General features: G+C 51.3%; 1 protein-coding gene across 1 annotated transcript; it reads left to right on the top strand.

The window, feature by feature from the left end:
- Positions 1–6,950: 6,950 nt before the first annotated feature.
- LOC133083025 (testis-specific Y-encoded protein 3-like) lies at positions 6,951–17,666 on the top strand (the record flags this gene model as incomplete). The annotated part of the gene is made up of 5 exons (XM_061179685.1): positions 6,951–7,529; positions 8,668–8,745; positions 17,128–17,239; positions 17,337–17,482; positions 17,597–17,666. Coding segments are annotated over exons 1-5 (985 nt in total), but the record flags the coding sequence as incomplete, so codon positions are not given.
- Between the last annotated feature and the right edge of the window lie 1,720 nt (positions 17,667–19,386).

Genomic DNA, 19,386 nt, shown 5'->3' with positions numbered 1-19,386 from the left:
GGTTTTGGGGTTTCCCAATAAGAACAGGAAAGATTAGTTGATTGAGAAACCAGAAATAGGATGAAAGTATATTTCAGAGGACCGGTTGCCAACTTTGGTATTTTGGTGAATTCCTTACTGTAAGTTAACTTACAGAGACATGTTTTCATTCACCTATCCTGTAGGATTGTGAGGGTTGAATGAGAAGACTATAAACTTCCTAGCATTATTTGTACTGTAACAACAGGTGCACAGGAAATAGCATCTATGATACCTTGCCCCTAGGAATTTTGAACTCCAACCAAAAGATTCTTGACAAGATATTCTGTTTATTATAGTGATAATATTTGTAAGAAGATGAAAGGAGTAACCTAGAAGATAAAATTTCTCCTCAACCTTGGAACAAGAATTCTGTATTTGAACATGTTAAAGTAAATGCTGAAAATCGTAAGCAGTGCTAAGGCCTGTCCTGTTAAAAGTTTTTGTAGGAACATAACAAATTTGCAGTACAGAGAATAAAAAGTAAATGCCAACTATAAGTTTACTTAAATTTGAGTGCTGTGAAGGATGTTAACTTTTAAAGTTCTCTGTATGTTTTACATATGAGAGTAATACAGGGAGATAAATAATTTTAAAATTAGTCCTATGTGTGGTTTACCTTAGTTGGCTTGTTTTGAAAAATGGTACTTAACCCAAAAATGTAAAATTTCCTGTTGAAAAAATTTGTAAGAATTAAATGTTTTTCTGTTGACTCGAGTCATTGAAACTGGTTTGTAATGTTAAAGCATATCAAGTTGCCTTCAGAAACTACATTGAAAAACCTACACAAGGAAATTTTCTTCTGTTCCTTGATTCAGCAGTCAGTATTCTAGGCTTTGTTGCATGTGCTAAACCTAAAGGCAGTGAATGAGATCTTACCTCATGATGTGTATCTTCTAATGGAGCTGACACTCAACACTCTGGATACATAGTAGGACATAATTTATGTTTAGTCTGTGTTTCATATACAGTGAATTTGAAATCACCTATGATTTAGCCAGAGATTGAACGATGTTCGTGAAAATTTATTTGCTTAAAGGGATTATCTCATACACTGCTTATTTTGTGCACTGCTTATTTTGTTTTTCTTTGGTACTTTTGTGTTTTTATAGATGTTAGAGAAAACCTTTCTCACTTGCAGTTTAATTACCGTTTTATGTCTTGTCAACATTTTTAGACAATAGTTTACTTTAAAAAAAAAATTTAGCTGTTCTGGGTCTTAGTTGTGGCATGCGGGATCTTCGTTGCAGCGTGGGAGATCTTTAGTTTCAGCATGCAGGATCTTTAGTTGTGGCATGCAGGATCTTTAGTTGTGGCACACGGGATCTTTTAGTTGCGGCACGCGGGATCTTTCAGTTGTGGCACACGGGATCTTCATTGCAGCGTGTGAGATCTCTAGTTGTGGCATGCGGGATATTCTAGTTGTGGGGCAGTTGAACTCATAATAGTTGCAGCATGCGGGATCTAGTTCCCTGACTAGGGATTGAATCCGGGCCCACTCCATTGGCATTGCAGAGTCTTAGCCACTGGGCCACCAGGGAAGTCCCTGTGGACTTAAGAATTTTAAGAATTCATTTAAGAATTCTTTAAGAATTTTAAGAATTAACGATTATCTTGAAATTTAAAAGTTGTATATTTTTTCTAAAAGTGTTACTTTAAAGTTTGGCTTTTTACACCTAGATCTGTAATTTCCTTTTTTCTTACTGTGTTGTAAGATAGACACTTTCATTTCTTTGAGACCAAGTTTTCCACTGATTTATACCATGAAAGTTAATTTGTAAATATGCACATGTCTTTTTCTAGGCTACCTATTCTATTCATTCTTACAGTGCCAAATACCACATTACATTATATGATTGTTAGAAATAATTTAAGAATTTCACATTAATGCAAGTAATTTGTTTACTGTTCATTTTTATCGTAGTTATTTCTGGAGTTTTGACTGACATTACTTTAGATTTATACATGAATTAGGGGAAACTTGACTTCAATGTCTTGAGCTTTCCCACCCATCTTTCCTTATATTCAGACCTTTAATACCTGACAGATTGTCTGGAAAGGCCCTTATTACATCATTTCTTAGCTGCATTCCTAAGGTAATTTCTAATGTTTAGATTTTGAATGATACTTTTTACAATTATAATCTTGGGTGAATTATAATGGATGAATAGGTGTTCTTTTGGTTTTAAAGTTCATTTATTCAAGTGATACTTTATTAAAAATATTTTTTAGATTCTCTGGAATTTTCTACATAGTCCATCCTTTAAAGAGAAGTTTTGTCATTTGATCTGTATCCTTTTTTTTCTTCCTCCATCCTGAGGAATTAAACTTTGAGTTGTATTTGCTGCAAAATTGTTAAAAGATATCTTTGGATTTACTTTTAAAACATTTCTCAATTTCATGGCTGCTTATGTAACCCAGTCTTTCCTATTAACAGAAAATATGTATTTCTCCACTAGTTTTTAAGAGAAATGTATTTGTTCCTTTCTTCCTCATGTGTAAAATACTCATTGTGTTCCCAGTGAATTTAAGGTTCTTGCTCATGCAAAGAGTTTGGCCATGAGACAGCGAGGTTAAGGAAGTAAAGTGAGGATTTATTTAAGCAAGAATACGCTCTCAGAGGGAGAGCAGGCAGATAGGTGAGGAGCTGCTGCCCTGGGTTCCATTGGCAAGTCAGTTATGAGGGGCATACAAATGAAGGGGTGGCATACTCATTGGGGATGCAGGAGTTTGGGGGTCGTATTCCCTGTTTCTTTCCAGCTCCAGAAGGGATTTTTGTCCTTATTTAGCTTCATCAGAAGTGTCATGGCCTCAGTGCATGGTGTGTGCTTCTTGTCTGCAAGGCTTATTTTATTATAAGGAGAGCATAATGAGCAACAGGTTACATTTGGAAGCAGGAGATTCCTGCCTTTGCTCATCTTTCTTTGTCTGCCTTCAGGACACTTACCACCCAAAATGTGCAGTTTCCTGTCAGCTGGGAGGTTCCTGTTTTTCTTTGTCTGCCCATGGACCCCTGCTGTTTACAAGATGCTTGCTTTCCTGCCACCTGGCCCCTCTTCCATTACTCTGCTCATATCTAGCTACTTGCCTGCTGTAGCAATTGCAGTAGTCTTAACCTCACAGTCCTTTAATTGCATTGCAGTCACTGAAAAACACACTTATGGCATGAAACAGACTTTTAGCTCTACTGCTTAACAGCCAGATTTAATTTTGTTCATGAATGAGTGATATCCAAACCTCTGTAACATTTTCTCAGACACCGTCTGAGATTTAACATCAATTGTTTTTCCTCTCTAGTGTTTCTTTCCTGTCAACTACAGGATTAAAATATTAAACAATAATTATTGAAATAATAAAAATTGTTTGATTTCCCCCTATATACTGAACTTGTCCCTTCCAGTAGACTTGCTTGGAAGCTGCTGGTTGGCCTACATATTAGGTAGAAACCATAAACCCCCTAAATTAGGGAACAATTATAACTTTGCCTGATTTAAAGATCAGCTTTTGTATAATGCATACAGCTGTTATCTATCTAGACTATGGAAAGTGTCCCAATAAATACTAACTGATCACCATCAACTGATCAACTTGTGTTTACAGGAACACTTCTCATAGTTTTCTCAAGTGCTCAATAATAATGGTTAATATAAGATTAAGAAACTACCAATGCAAAGCATTAAAACCACAGATCTTTCTAAAACGACTTTTAAGAAATTGTATTTCCCTATTGTACCCTGGATAGCCTTGATCTCCCGGACAAAATAGTGTTTAGGGATCTTTCATAGGAAAGAATCTGTGAGGAAAAGAATCCTACTTAAAAACGCATATTTTGGATTTTCCTTTTTGTCTTTATACTAACTGATTCAGAAATTTCATCTCTGTCTGTCCTGTGGTAGGCAGACTAATAGCCCCTAAAGATGTTTATATTCTAATCCCTAGAACATGAGAATGGATATGCTACCTAACATGGTTTGCCAATTTGATTAGGTTAAAGACCTTGAGATGGGAATTTATCCTGGGTTATCCAAGGGGACCTAAAGTCATCTCAGGGTTGTTACAAAAGGAAGAGGGAATCAAAGAAGGTGATACGAAAAGCAAAACAAAGGGTGGAGTGATGCAGCCATGAGCTAAGGAATGCAGACATCTTCTAGAAGCTGAAGGCAAGGAAGACAAACATTCTCTCCTGGAGCCTCCAGAAGCAACTGCGGAAACCATAACTGTAGCCCCCTAAGACCTCTTTCAGACTGGCTTCCATAAGTATAAGATAGTTTATGTTGTTTTAAGCCACTAAGTTTGTCGTACAACAGCAAAAGGAAGCTAACATTTTCTGTATTATGATTTTTAGGTAACTGTATTTCAGTATTAGATTTGTAGAACCAGTACTTTATTGCTTATCTCACATTTGACAGGAACATCTTACTGTATGGCAGGTCTTCTGCCTGCCCCTGTGATTCTAGATAAGAAGACCTCTTTCAGTTTCTTCTCCTAATGACCTGTAGGCTTTAAAAAATCCTAGGAACTACTAATATCTCTAAAATGTGTATGGCTGCTGGGATACTAACCATAGAGGAAGATTTGATAAATTTATTTCCCCAATATCTTCAATATATGCTGAGTACTCAAGACTGGTAATAATGAATTCTGAGTAATGGGTTAAGTGGTTATTTAATTATTATGTTTCCACAGTGTCTGCCCCAGAAGAGCCAGATAGTACTTTTCAGACAATTTTTGGTTTTTATTACTTGCAATGGAGATAGAGAAGTATATATAGCCAAGGATATTTGTTAATGATTATACACCCAAACCAAGGGTATATTCATACTAAGGAGAAACATATCATATATATTCTACTTTACAACTATCTCCTTTCATTAGATTGTATATTATTGTATATACCTTTCCTATCAAAGCATTTAAATTATGCTCTGTTCTATCATGAGGCATTTACAGGTAATGTATGTCTGATTGGAAACTACCAGCACTCTATGCCCATCCTACTCCTAGTTGTTTCCTGTATTTCTTCGTCTCAGCTTAAATTTCCCTTTTAGTGAATACATTCCCTGTGTCACCATCTTTTTAAATAGAGATCGTACATACTAATACAACCAAGGATTGTTCCTTCATAGTTTATCATTTCTCAGTTTCTTATTTTGCAGAAATACATCATTAATGTACTTCTTTTACAAATGAACTTTAGGGCAGGGACAACACTTAAGTAGGATGGTAAGTTGCTATGAAACAATAGCTATTTAATCAACCAAAGTGGCAGTGAAAAATTTCAAAGGTAAACACAGATATTTAAAATGGATTACTTAACAGTAAAGAAAATTTACAATCTGTTATCAGAAGCAGGTATATATTTCCCTTATTATTTTCTAGCAGATCCAATTACATATATTAATTAAAATTCTTAACCATTAAAACTCCAATGTCTAGATAAAACCAAGAAGTAATCGGTAACCATCTGTCATATCAGCATTTCCTAACTGGCAAACTTATGAATATATTCAATAACCACCTCTAGAAACATACATCGTCTCACAGTGTAGTTTCTTTCCTCAATGTGGTATAAGATGTGTCCAATAACGTCAAACATCTTTAGCTTTTCTCTAATAAGGCAAAAGTATGTAAGCTGACTTGCTAGGCATTTAATATTTCAGTATTTTATTTTGGAAATTATATGGATATTCACTGAATTCTCATCATTTAACGTAATGTCGAAAACCTCTAGATTCAAGTTACCAGAAAGGTTCGGAGAAACTATTTTTAAGTAACCTACCATAAAACAAAATTATTCTTAAAGAGTTTACCTAAAAGCTTTAATCCCATTTATTTCTATTTTATTACATATGAAAATATCACAATACCATTTTTTGTTGTTGACAAATTTTGTAACAGACTAGATGAGGTTATTGACTTTTAGTTAACCTAAGTGCAATAAAAGTATTATACATGGTGTTGATAACTCTAAAGACATTTAGAGTCTGTATTAATTAAACCAACATATAAACTTCTCTGAGAGTTTAAGTCTCCAGAGGGGACAGGGATCCCAGGAGAGTGGGCCACGGAGGGAGGGACCAGATACATATAGAAACAAGAACGCAGACACACACACACACACACACACACACACACACACACACACACACACACACACACACAGAAAGGCCGAGAGGAGACAGACACTCAGACGGAGCTCTTCACTCCATGGCTTTTCTGCACTTGAACAAAGGAATTCAAGTCTAGCAAAGAGCTGGGTTTGCCGGACACTCGCCTCTCATGTCACAGAGCTTCGGGCTCTCTGTCCCCTGGAAGAAAACTATCTAGCAACTTTGGCCACCATGCATCTCCTTGTACAGTTTTTGAGAGCTCCCAGTGGTTAAAGGTCCTGAGGGAAACCGGATTCTGATTTTCTGATTTCGAAGCGGGAACTCCTAGTTCCAACTGACACAGGCCAAAATAGGTATCGCAGGGCACCCGGGCAGGCCGGAGGCCTCCCTGGAGGCGAGCTCCCTGTGGAACCTGGGCTGCTAGACCGGCGGGCGGAGCGTTGTTTCGGAGGAACATGGAGTCCTAGAGGCTGGCCTGTTCCCGCAGGGTGAGGGGCGCGGGCAGCCGAGGGGGAGGCCCACTGCCCTGGCCCTGATTGGTGGTGTTGGGGACTAGCGGCCTGGGCGTGGCTCGGAGCTCGTACCCTCCGTCCCCCCAAGTCTTGAGGCAGGCACGGCTTCTCATGCCCCTGCGCATGCGTCCCCTCCCCCCCACGCACCCCCGCCCCGCCGGAATTGTGCCCTCTACCGCCCTCCCCCTACACACGGAAGTCCACGGGCACAGGGTGTCTGTAGTCGCTGGGCCTGCGTGCTGTGCGGCCCACGTGCTGTGCTTGCAGCTTGCGCTCCTTCGCCGCGGCCCCAGCTCAGAGCCAGGTCCACATGGGCAGTAAGGCGGGGCCCGGGGAAGGCGGCACTGCCCAGGGACCCTGGGTCATCCTAGGTGTGGGAGGGGGTCCTCAGGAAGCAGGGGCCCGCGGGTCCCCAGGTGTGGTGCGGGAGGTGGGTAGGGTGCCGGCACTAGCTGATGGGTGCGGCGAGGAGGCCGCCATCTTCAGCGGGGAGGTGGTGCAGCAAGGCGCGGCCCTGTTGGAGGGAGAGGTGGCGCGGATCGGGGAGGTGTTTTGGCTGCCTGTGGAGGACATCATGGAAGAGGTGGAGGTGGTGGCGGAGGAGGAGGAGGAGCAGGAACAGCAGGAGGAGCAGATGCTGGCAGAAGAGCCGGAGGAGAAGCCCCAGGAGGAGGGTCAGGAAGAGCCAGGGCCGTCGCCGAAGAGCGCCCCGTCCCCGCTGGAGGCGCTGGAGGCTCTGGAGGCCCTGCAGTTAGAGCTGAGCACTCTGAATACCCAAGCCAGCAGGACCTACACTGGGCTCAAGCGCAAGATCTGTGAGCGGCGGAAGCCTCACTTGGATGGCAGAAGCGCCATCATTCAGGGCATCCCTGGCTTCTGGGCCAGAGCCGTATCCTTACAGAGGTCCCTTGGGGTTGGCTGCGGTGAAGGAGGAGCAGGCGTAGGAGCAGCGGGGGTGGGGGTGGGGGAGGGGGAGCGGTGGGCGCAGGCGCAGGCCCAGAGGACTGAGGACTGTGGGTACAGGATGGCATGGGGGGCTCCAAAGAGGCAGCGGGAGCAGAGGGTGGGCCTGAGGCCACAGCTGTAGGTGTCTGAGCCAAAACTTTGGGTGAATGCTCTTGGCCTGCAGCGTGCACAGCAGTACTTCCCCAGGGTGGGGGGAAGAGCCCGTGGCAAGGTCACAATTGGGAGTAGCCCTGAGCACCCCTCACACAGAGCAGTTATTGGAAGTGTGCATTATCCCGGGAAACTGGCAGCAGACAAGCCGAAGTCCCAATACCCGTCCTGGTCAGTCAGAGCCCGTGTAGTTGTTCCAGCTGCCTCAGTGCAAAAGCACAAGGTCCTGCCTACACACAGGGTGAAGCTGTAAGGGGCAGCGGTCCTTGGCCGGACACCAGGACCCCGGACACACTCTTGGGCCGGCAAGAATCCTTACCTCCACGGGCCCTTCACCAGCACACTCGAGTCTGTGGAAGACACACACGCAGGCACGCACCTGACCTCCCCGTGGACCCTGTGAGTCCTGCAGAGCTCCAGACACACCCACGCAGCCCCTTCTGAAGACAGGAAACAGGGCAAAGGCCCAAGGCTTCATATGTGAACACACACGTGCGCGCGCGCACGCGCGTACACACACACACACAGGCACTCACACATATGCACACATACCCACACGCACACACGGCGTAAGAGAAGGCATGAGGCAGCGACAGCGCATCTAGACTGCTTAAGAAGTGACATGCCGGCACCCAGCACACACAGGCCAGGGAGAGACAAGGTACGTCCAGGAAACAGGCCCTCCCCTGGGTGGGTGCACTGGGCCCCAAGGAAGCCACAGGCAAGAGCACGTCTGATGGCAGGGCAGGGGCTGAGGACGTCTTTGAGGGCCGGACGGCCATTAGCGCTCACGGATCTGGCAGATGTCCTGCCGCAGTCTCTTCCTTTGGCTGGTCTGGGGACTGGCTCTGTGGCTTGTGGCTCTTCCTTCCCTGACATGTGGCATGTGAAGCCTCCTTGACCTAAAGCAGATTGTGAACCACCCCCAGATTTCGGCCGTGATCAGTGACCAAGATGAAGACCTGCTTAGCTACATGATCAATTTGGAGGTCAGTCTGGAGAGACTGGGGCCTCGTGGGTGGAGGCGGGTGGCCGGTAGGGAGGGGGCGGGGTTGTCCTTAAAGGTTGGGTGTAAGCAGCAGGAGAAGGGAAGGGGAAATGGTTCGTGGCTGCCAAGCAGGCAAGCTCGGGACCCCTAGAAGAGCTCCCGCCCTTCTCCTCCTCTTGGGCATGGCAGGTGAAGGAACTGGGCCATCCGAGGCACCACTGCAAGTTGAAGTTTTTCTTTCGGCACAACCCCTACTTCTGGAATGACGTGATCCTTAAGGAGTATCACCTTAGCATCGCTGGTAGGAGGGGCTCCCGGGGGGGCTGGGGGGTGAGGGGAGGCTGCGGAAGGGCGTGGATGCTGGGCCAACGTGACTGTGATCCTTTCCTATCTCCCCTGTCTTCCTCCAGGATATAGGGCGTCTCGTTCCACTCGCATCCGTTGGTTCTGGGATTATGAACGGGGAGCTCCCAGCTGCAGGCAGGACCCCACCGGCCTTAACTTCCTCAGCTGGTTGTCTGACCACAACTGCCCAGGGTCTAACAGGATTGCTGAGGTGGGGTGCCTCTGGGCCTCCTCGGCGATGGCGATATTGTTCGGCTGCTCGGGGGGAGGGGTGTGGACCTGGCCTGGCCTGTCCTGTCCCGACCGGGCCCCTTTCCCCTACCAGATCATCGGCGAGGACCTGTGGCCCAATCCCCTGCGCTACTACCCCAGGGAGGAAGGCCCCCCTGGGACAGGTAAGTGAGAGGAGGACAGGTGGGTAAGGAGCCCAGGGGTTGGGCGCTGAAACGAGTGTGGTCCGGGTACACTGGGGCTCTCCCTTTTCCCAAATGGGAAGGCTCAGGCTGAGAGCAGACTGTGGGCGGAGCTGGGTTTCAGGTCATCCCGGCCTTGGCAGCGGGTGAGAAGGTGAGAATGGAGCCGGGAGGACTGTAGGGCACACGGGGTAGCAGGACTCTAACCAGCTAAGCTTTCAGAGTGAGTGCCCCGGGTGTCTATGAAAGAGGCAGGCACCTCCTTAAGCAGGCACCTTTGTGTGAATCACCAGTCCCTGGCTTCAGCCTGCCCTCAGCTGGGGATCACCTGGGCCCCTCCCTCCTGGCAAAGGCCTACAGATGCTGAGGAGCTTCACTCCGAGTCTCCTCCCGCCTGTTTGCTGACTTTCCCGAGTCTTCTTTGAATTTTCACGTCCACCCCTGAGCCTGCCAGCGCCACCACACAGACAGTCCTGGAAACGGCACAAGGCTAGCTGGGGAAAATATTGAGGACCTGGGGCAGGAAATGGCAAGGGACCACAAAAGGGCCGGGCCTACCGCCTACCAACGCCATGTCTCATATTGCTGGACACAGCCAGTGTCCCCTGCTGAAAGGCCTCGTGCTCCCTGTTTGTGTTCCTGTCCCTGTGCTCCTGTGTGTGCATGCGTCTGTGTGTCGGGCGCACTCCAGACCCAGAGATGAAGGCGCCGGGGGAGCCTCAGAGGTTGGCCAAGAGCACCAGAGCCAGGAGGCGTCTACAGATGCAGGAGACGTCTACAGATGCAGGAGACGGGTGGAGGTGTCTACCTACGCGGTTCGGGTGCCCAGAGGAGAAACGAGGAAAGGATGGCCGGTGAAGGTTCCGGAGAGCGGGGCCCCACGTGCCGGGAATGACACCCAGAGAGACATAAACACGCTCACAAGTGCTCCTGTCTCAGTGTGTGTGTATAGGTACGGGGGTTCGTGGAGTATTCACGAGTGAATCAAGTGGTGTGGGGCTTCTTAGCCCGTGCCTGCAGACCTCCCTGTCTGTGGGCGAGATGGCGGGCCTGTGGAAGTGGAGGACGTGGGGAGGGCAGGACGACGTGGGATTCCGGAGAGGCCCAGGGCCTTCCTAACAGGGCAGGGACTGGGAGGAGGAGGAGGCAAAGAAAGAGAGCCTGCTTAACTGGAGACTTGCCCCGCAGGCAGCGCAAGGAGACAGGGAAGGGCCCTGGCCTGCAGGGGCCTAATGGCCTGGTGCCGCCTAGGCTCCGTGCCTGAGCCAGCAGCCTGCGTCCAGGACGTCTGGCACACACTGGCACGATGCAAGGCAGGTGACTCCTGAAGCTCAGGCTCACCGTTGAGCACACAGGGTGGGAGCGTGGGATCCTTGGGGGCACTAGCAGCCCAACCCGCGGGGCGGCGTTCCAAGGACGCGTGAGGCAGACGCCAGCGTGACGTGTAGGTGTGTGCCCCGGTGGCGGCGAGGGTGAATGTGTGCGTGCGAGGGAGCGAGCGAGCGAGCGAGCAGGCAAGGAAGGGTGCCGGGCTGTTTGCATGCAGGGACCCTGGGACAGTGACAGAGAGCGATGCCTGCGGGCGCAGGCAGACGGCTTGCTGGCTTCCAGGCTCTGCTGACTGGGGAAGAGAGGAACTGCCAGAGAGAAGCCCCGTTCCCTCGTGAGCGGAAGGCCGCCCGTGAATCCCTTCCTTTTCCTGGGGTCTCATCCTTGCATGCAACAGGCAGAGGGGCAAAGGTGAGGGCTGAGGGCTGAGGGGAAGGGGCTGAAGGGCACCTGCCTTCCCAAACCGCAGGTGTGCCGCCTGCCTTTCTTCCCGCCCCGGCGATCCGAGGGGCAGCACGTAACTGTTGCTCAGTCTCTGCTACACTGAGGCTAAAAACCTCTACCCGAGCCTGCCCTAGGGAGCGGAGGGGGTGGGACGCTTAGCGGAACTAATGCCCAAGAGGAGCACACTTCTCCTCAGGAAACAGTCCGTTGAGCAGTTCTCGTCCTCTGGGAGCCTCCATCCGCACACCCTTTCGGCAGGTCTGGACCCCTCTACGTGGCAGGCTGCCCTCAGCTTACTGTGCGCCAGGCCTCGGGAAAGAGAAAGGCCTGGAGCAGACAGATCTCGGGCGGGAGGCCCGGGGATCCGTTTCGGGGTGGGGCATGGGGGGTGGCCCGGGGCGGGTGAGGGGAAGGGATGGCGGGCACCGGGAGTGCTCCTTCCTGAGCGGACAGCTGCTTTCCAGGCACACCTCTGGTCCAGCGCACAAGGTCCGGGACTGACTCTGCGGCAGCTGGGCTTGGGAGAGTGGAGCGTGGGCCCCCGCGCTCCCTCCCCGTTGCCTGCACTTTGGTTCCAAGGGGAGCACCTCTGTCCCTGAGGTACCACGCTGACCTTCCTTTGCCTGTTTGGACTCCTGAGAACACGTGCGTGCCCACTGCACCCCCGCAGCTGTTTCAAGGCCGAGGAGGGTTGCAGCACCAGGGCGGGTTCAGGAATCCTCGTCCTCGCCTCCCAGCTGCACTGGCTGCGACCTGCCGTGCATCAGCCTTGGCGATCTGAAGCCCTGAGGGCCGTGGTGTACACTACTAGGGTGGCACACAGCCGTGGCCTAGAGAGGAAGGCCTGCCCCGCTCTGGCTGCTGTCCCCTCTCTCAGGCAGACAGACAGACACACAGACAGACAGGAACTCTGTCCCTCCTCAGCTCCGTGATCCTTAAGCTGGAAGGGAGCCTCCTCGTGGCTCCCACACTCCGGTGCCTAGGGTTCCCTACTGTGGAGGCAAAGGGAAACTACGTGCAGCGGCCCTGCGGCTGAACGCGGGACACAGGGCAGCGGGGGACCTCCGACCCTCAGCCGGGGCCAAGTCCCTTGAGCCCTCTTGCCCTGGTCGGCGCTGCTGGGAGGGGCCTGGCAAGGATGAAAGGCTGGAGGGAAGGTTGGACAGCGTCCTCGCACAGCTTGTCCTGGGCCACCCACGCGTAAGGCGCCGTGGCTGGGTTCAGGTGCGGCCCGCCTGCCCGGGCATGATGTGGGGGAAATGGTCAGGCCCTCCTCCGGTGGGGAAGGAAGGCTTACACTGCCCGCTGTGGCCCCGGGTGCCCGCCGCCGGGGCCTCGTGGTCCAACCCAGTGGATGCACCTCACTGAGATTCACCCTGGGGTACAAAGCTTCGGCTTTGAGGGTGGAAACCTGTCAGCCCCGCTGGGGCACGGCACGCAGGGCTTCCCCTGTAGGGGTGGTTCAAGGTGGAGGGCCCACTTCCTCCATGCTGTCCCTCACCGCATCGTCCCTTGGCATATCGGGGCGTCGGGGCCCTGAGGCGTATGACTTCTTGTCCAGCGGGGATCTCCCTCATCCACTCAGGAGGGAGCACGCAGGCTCAGTCTCTGTGAAGACGGTTTATGTGTTGAAGTCGGCCAGGGTCTTGGTGTCCTTGTCCCTTGTGAGGCAGCTTCTAAGCTCAGCCCTGCCCGTGTTGGGGGCTCTGCCCTTTCCGCGCGTGAGCTTGTGTCTCTTTCTCTGACTGTGGCCGGGAGCCCCTCTGTCAGATATCCCGCCTCCCTGCCTGTCTAAAGCGATCACATCCTCCGGTCCCTATGCCCTTCTCTCCTGGCACGTCTCTGCCCGGTGCCGCTGGGGGCACATTCTCTCTGTGTATCACACAGAACCTGAAGGGGGTCTGCCCCAGGTGACACTGACAGGGCCCCCGGCTTCTAAGTCAGGCTCTTCAGTGTCACCTGGCCAACCCGTTACCAGGGGGTCTGCGGACCACGGGGTGTGTAAGCTGCTGGGGACAGCTGAGCGGTAGGCTCAGCCAACACAGAGGAGCTACCGAGAGGAACGGAAAGGTAGCCTTGTCCTTGAGGAAGTCAGTGAGGCCCCGAGTGGTCAGAGGGCCTCCCGGCGAATGAAGAGGGTGCCGCTTTCTGCACCAGGGACGGGTTGACTGTGGCCCCCGGGGCAGGCAAGATTCCCAGGGTGGCCATCAGGGTGGGGGCTCTGTGCGTGTTTAGTAGTAAACAGTAGGGCAGACGGGAAGGGAGCCCACCTCCTCTTTTCAGCCTCACCATCAGAGCCTAATTCCTTCACCCAAGTGCTGGATCCATCTGCACTTTCTTCAGGACATTGTAGCACACACGTAGCCACGACCTGGTTCCCAATGGCCTCCCACAGCTGCCTGAGGGGGAAAGAGAAACCAGCTCAGGGCCAACACCTACAGAGCAAAGGGAGCCCAGGAGCACCTGTCTAAGAAGACGGCCCGGGGACACTCGAACGAACCTGAGAGCTGCAGGAAGAGGAAAGCGTGTCCCAAGTCGGCTGGGCCCCTAGCACCTTGTCTTCCTGTATGGTGCCACAGACAGGGGCACGGGGAATGGAATCAAGCCTGCGTGCTCCCCACGGTCAACCTGTCGAAGGCAACCGGGAGGAAACAGAACACAGGTGCACGTGACTCAGCCTCCCACTGTGCCCACTTTCAACCACACCGTCCCATAGGCAGGGCAATCCCAGGTGTTTGTATCGTTCCAAGAACGACCCGTGGAGCTAAATGTGCACATGGGCTTGATCCACAGAGGGGAGGTGGGGGACAGAAAGCAACTGGGACAGTAAACAAGGGGGCGCAGACCAAAATCCTCTCTCGTGGAGACACGTACATGTGGAGTTCTGCATAGGTACATGCCCGTGTGTGTGTGTATGTACATGTGTGCATGTCCATGCTCAGGGATAGGCACGACTACTGTCATGCATGCATGGACGTTGGGTGGACGCGGGGACATAGAAAAGCTTAAACAGCTTATAGAATGTATATAAACCGTGGGCCAGGTGAAGCCCCCAAGCCAGGGAATCCAGCCCAGAGATCCACCCCTGGAGCAAAGTGTAAGTGGCATCACTCGCCAGCACCCTCGACCAGGGGCTGAGACTAGAGGGAGGAAGAAAGCACCTGTGGAAGGACAGGGAGGTTGCAAAGTACATGAGAATCATAAAGGGCCCGATGCCCAGGCCCAGAAGAGGAAAGACCACCCCCTCCCCCAGCCCCACTCCCATCCCAGCTACAGCCACCTTTATCTCCTTCTCCAGTGCACGGGCAACCTTTCCCCCCACGCCTGTGTAGGCCCTTGAGAAACACCTTGCCTTTTTTGTGATAAGGCTTGGCAGACCGACCCACACCGAGGCATAACCGACTGCCTCACACTTATCCTGATAGTTTAAAACATCACTCTTTTATTTTCTGACAACTTTTGTGGCTCAGGATTATGGACCTGATGGCTTAGCTTGATTCTACCCCTGCTCCCCTGTCCCACAAGCCTGGGGCAAAGGGCTGGGCTGGGATGTGATCTCATTTGGAAGGTGGACAAGAGCAGAACCACTTTCAAAGGGCATCCTTGGGGTAGGCAGACTTCAATGCCTCGAGTCGGCAGTGGTGAAGGTTTGCGTGCGAGTGTAGTGGCGCTTGACTGGGTGCAGTCTTCAGCACCTCACTGTGTTGGTGTCCAAACAGTGTTGCGAGTGTTCCCCCAGTGTCGTCCCTCTGTCCATCTCTGTAAAGACAGGATGGCCAAGTCCCCTTCGTCTCGTGCAATGTCAGTGTCCATTGCGGGAGGGACACCTGTCACCTTATGTTGGCTAGAAGAACGGCAAATGTTCACCGCCACTCAAACATCCAAAAGGCAGTATGCAAACGTGTGGATGCAGAAAGTCCGAGCACCCATGTGTGCCAGTTATAGAGTAGGAGAGGTCATTTGGTTCCGGGCAAGATACCTTTCTTTGTGTGAGAGTTTAAGTATCCAGAAGGGACAGAGCTCCCAGGAGAGTGGGCCACGGAGGGAGGGACCAGAGACACACTCACACACACACACACACACACACACATCCACACAGAAAGGCCGAGAGGAGACAGACACTCAGACGGAGCTCTTCACTTCATGGCTTTTCTGCTGTTGAGCAAAAGAAATCAACTTTAGCAAAGAGGTGGGTTTGCCGGACACGAGGGTGACGCCCACTGTCCTCGCGCTGATTGGTCGTGATGGGGACGAGCGGCCTGGGCGCGGCTTGCAGCTCCTTCCTGCCACCTGGTCACGTGTGCCTGGTATAAAAAGCTCCTGCGCATGCGTCTCAGGCCTCTTCACCGCAGAGGCTCCAGGGAACGATTTAGTCTGCAGCGAAGCGTGACTGTAGTCGCTGGTCCTGCGTTTTCTGCCGCCCACGTGCTGAGTTTCCAACTGCCCCACCTTGCCACTGCCCCTGCTCAGAGCCAGGTCCACATGGGCAGTAAGGCGGGGCCCGGGGAAGGCGGCACTGCCCAGGGACCCTGGGTCATCCTAGGTGTGGGAGGAGGTCCTCAGGAAGCAGGGGCCCGCGGGTCCCCAGGTGTGGTGCGGGAGGTGGGTAGGGTGCCGGCACTAGCTGATGGGTGCGGCGAGGAGGCCGCCATCTTTAGCGGGGAGGTGGTGCCGCAAGGCGCGGCCCGGTTGTAGGGAGAGTTGGCGCGGATCATGCAGGTGTTTTGGCTGCCTGTGGAGGACATCAAGGAAGAGGTGGAGGTGGTGGTGGAGGAGGAGGAGCAGGAACAGCAGGAGGAACAGATGCTGGTGGAAGAGCCGGAGGAGAAGCCCCAGGAGGAGGGTCAGGAAGAGCCAGGGCCGTCCCCGAAGAGCGCCCCGCCCCCGCTGGAGGCGCTGGCGGCCGTGCAGTTACAGATGGAGCCTCTGAATAGGCAATGCCGCCGAGCCTACTCTCGTCTCAAGCGCAGAACACTTTGGAGGCGGAAGACCTATCAAGAACACAGAAGCACCATCATCCAGAGCATCCCTGGCTTCTGGGTCAAAGTTGTATCCTTAATTTTGTAGTTGAGAGACCACGTTGTGGCTGGGCTACAGCAAGAGGTACCTAACATAGAGGGCCGTTTGGGTACCAAAATGTATCCATTAGATTTTGCATTGTGGGCACACTCATGGAAATGTGATCCTGAAATTGTGGGGGCATGCTGATTTTCTGCATAGCAGGAAACAAGACTAGGGCTTTAGTTGCAGAGGTCCAAAAAGGTATTGTCATTAGTACCAGGGCCTCTTGAGACAAAAGAGTTGTCTTGTGCACAGGTTCTCCTTGGAATAACCATCAAGGGAAATGGGGGTGAGAGTGGGGAGTTATGAATGCTCATCCTAGTTAGAGCCAGGAGTGTTTGCTGTGTGGATATAAGCTTGTTCTGTCCAGATGGAGATCAGGGCCTCCCTCTCAGAAACGGAGGCTCCCTGTTTTCGTGCACAGATATGCACACCCCGAGGGGCTCATTGTGCCTTCATGCAGTCTGTATTGAAGGAATAGGACTAGATACTAGTGGGGAGTTGAGATCAGACACTCCCAGGCTGCTCTCCAGGCTCGCTCTGTGCTCGTAGGCCTTTCACCTCCGGCATCTAGAGGCTCCTTGACGTAAAGCAGTTTGTGAACCACCCCCAGATGTCGGCCACGATGAATGACCTAGATAAAGACATGCTTAGCTACATGACCAACTTGAAGGTCAGGCTGGGGAGGCTGAGGCTGGGGAGGAGAGGGGAAATGATTTATCCCGGAAAGCAGGAAAGAGCAGGTCTACTGGAGACAGATTTCACCCTCCTCCTTCACTTTGTCCCATCAGGTGGAGGAACTCAGATATCCCAGTGATTGCTGCAAGATCGTGTTGTTTTTCCGGAACAACCGCTATTTCCAGAATGAAGTGGTTGTTAAGGAGTATCTCATTAACGTCACTGGTAAGAGACAGCTCCCTGGATTGTGGGGGAGGGCAGATGGGGTGAGGTGAACTTGAAACATGATTTAGGCCCTTCTCCCATGCTCCTTTTCCCACAGGATATATGGCATCTCATTCCACTCCAATTCAGTGGCACCAGCGTTTTGAAAGTGAGGCGTATAGCCGCAGGCACCACAGCAGCAGCCTTGACTTCTTCAGGTGGTTCTCTGACCACAGCTTTGCAGGATCTAGCAGGATTGCTGAGGTGGGGTGCCTCTGGGCCTCCTCAGCAATGGCGATGTTGTTTGGCTGCTCGGGGGGAGGGGTGTGGGCCTGGCCTGGCCTGGCCTGTCCCGACCGGGCCCCTTTCCCCTACCAGATCATCAGCGAGGACCTGTGGCCCAATCCCCTGCGCTACTACCCCAGGGAAGAACGCCCCACCGGGACAGGTAAGTGAGAAGAGGACAGGTAGGTGAGGGGCCCAGGGGCTGGGCGCTGAAACGAGTAAGCTGGGTCATTTATTTCACTCATGGAGAAGTTGAGGCTCAGAGGCATACAGTGACACCAGGGCGTGAGGGCATCAGGGTGAGACAGCACGTCTGGAAAACTGCAGTGCAGAACTGGTTCTGACTAGGGAAGCTTTAGGCAAGTGAAGCAGCATGAGAGTCAAAGTCACTGAGATTCAAAGGTGCACGTCTCTGAACTGTCATTCCACGGCCGTCAACCCCACCCTCAGGCCTCCTGTACCGCCCCCTTAAATTTGGGCTTGCCTCAGGTTCCCCCCACCACCCCCTTTCCACAAAGGTCTGTGAGTCCCCTTTGGGCAAAGCCTTACCCCGCTGTCCCCTCGTTTTTTTCTGTTTTGATCATCACAGTCACCTTTTAACTTTCTTATGCATCTCCTTCACCTCCCATGGCTATGGTGAGAACAGCGGCCATCTTGCATAGATTATGAAGAATCGTTTCTAATATGTGGTTGGAGGAAATGTAAGAGATCACAGGGGATGTGACTCTGTCTCCTGGGCAGGGCCTTAAAAAGTTAAAGCGGTCTTTAGCGTTGTTCAGAGAGGATGGGTTATTATGTGTGTGTCTGTGTGTGTTTCCAAAGGAACTGCCGATTTTGAGATGCGTGTGATGGAGCATCACCCTTGACCTAAGAAGCTGCTTCAGATGAAGGCAAACGGTCAACATGGTTGTCATGCACACGAAGAAATGAAGAGAGGTCTGGTGGTGAAACGTACAGAGAGGGAGACACCAGTAAACCTGGAATAAAACCGGAAGATAAATAAACAGCATCAGTTGTATGTGTTTGTGTGGTGTTTGCGCAGGGGCTCTGGGTAGATACATCAGCCACAGGTAGGCTTCTCAGTTTGCTGCCTGGGAGTTACCAGTCCATGGAGAGTTGTAGAGGCGGGGGGAAATCATACTTTGGGATTGCGTCAGAGGATGCAGTTCTTCCTGTGGGATGGGGGTTGGGGAGGAAGGAGAAATAAGAGAAGGGCTGGTTAACTGGGGCCTGTCATTTTCCCAAGGGAAATGTGGAAGTTCAAGGAAAGGGGCTGGTGAGCTAGGGCCTGAGATTGAAATGCTGGAAGTTAATTTTGTTGGATAGTGGTCCTCCATGTAACCTCCCTGTTGCATATCATCAGACACTTTAATGGGATACAATGGGAGGAAGCCTTAACATTTAATTCACTGTTGGACCAGATGCCCTTCTAGTGTATATGAACACAGGGTCTTTTGCTGAGACAATTAGCCTCTCAGGGCTAGGGTTCCAGACAACATCTTAGGACATGGGGGTATAAGGTATATGGAGGGCATGTGGGGAGGTGAGAGAGACACGGGTGGGAAGGCAGTGAGGGTGTTAGTTTGCTCTGGCAAAGGTGACCAGGGGAAAAGGTAACTTTGCTGGGAAACGGATAAGCAAACAAAAACAGATTCCCTCACATCTGAGTGAGCTCACGTGAACTCTGTTCTTTTTTCTGGCGGACTCAGTTTGGGTACAAAGGGCACACGGGGAGAGGTGCGAGGTGAGGGGAGTGGGGAGTTGGGGATGTTAAACAGGCAAGTGCCAGGCCACCCAGCTGTGTGCTCTCTGTCCCGTGACGGCACACTGGTTAATATCCCTATTTTCAGACAGGCTTAAGCCCTTTGCCCAAGGCCCGCTTC

This window comes from Eubalaena glacialis, unplaced genomic scaffold (genome assembly GCF_028564815.1).
Source record: "Eubalaena glacialis isolate mEubGla1 unplaced genomic scaffold, mEubGla1.1.hap2.+ XY H_4, whole genome shotgun sequence".
Classification (NCBI taxonomy): domain Eukaryota; kingdom Metazoa; phylum Chordata; class Mammalia; order Artiodactyla; family Balaenidae; genus Eubalaena; species Eubalaena glacialis.
This window is presented reverse-complemented; position numbering and strand designations above follow the sequence as displayed.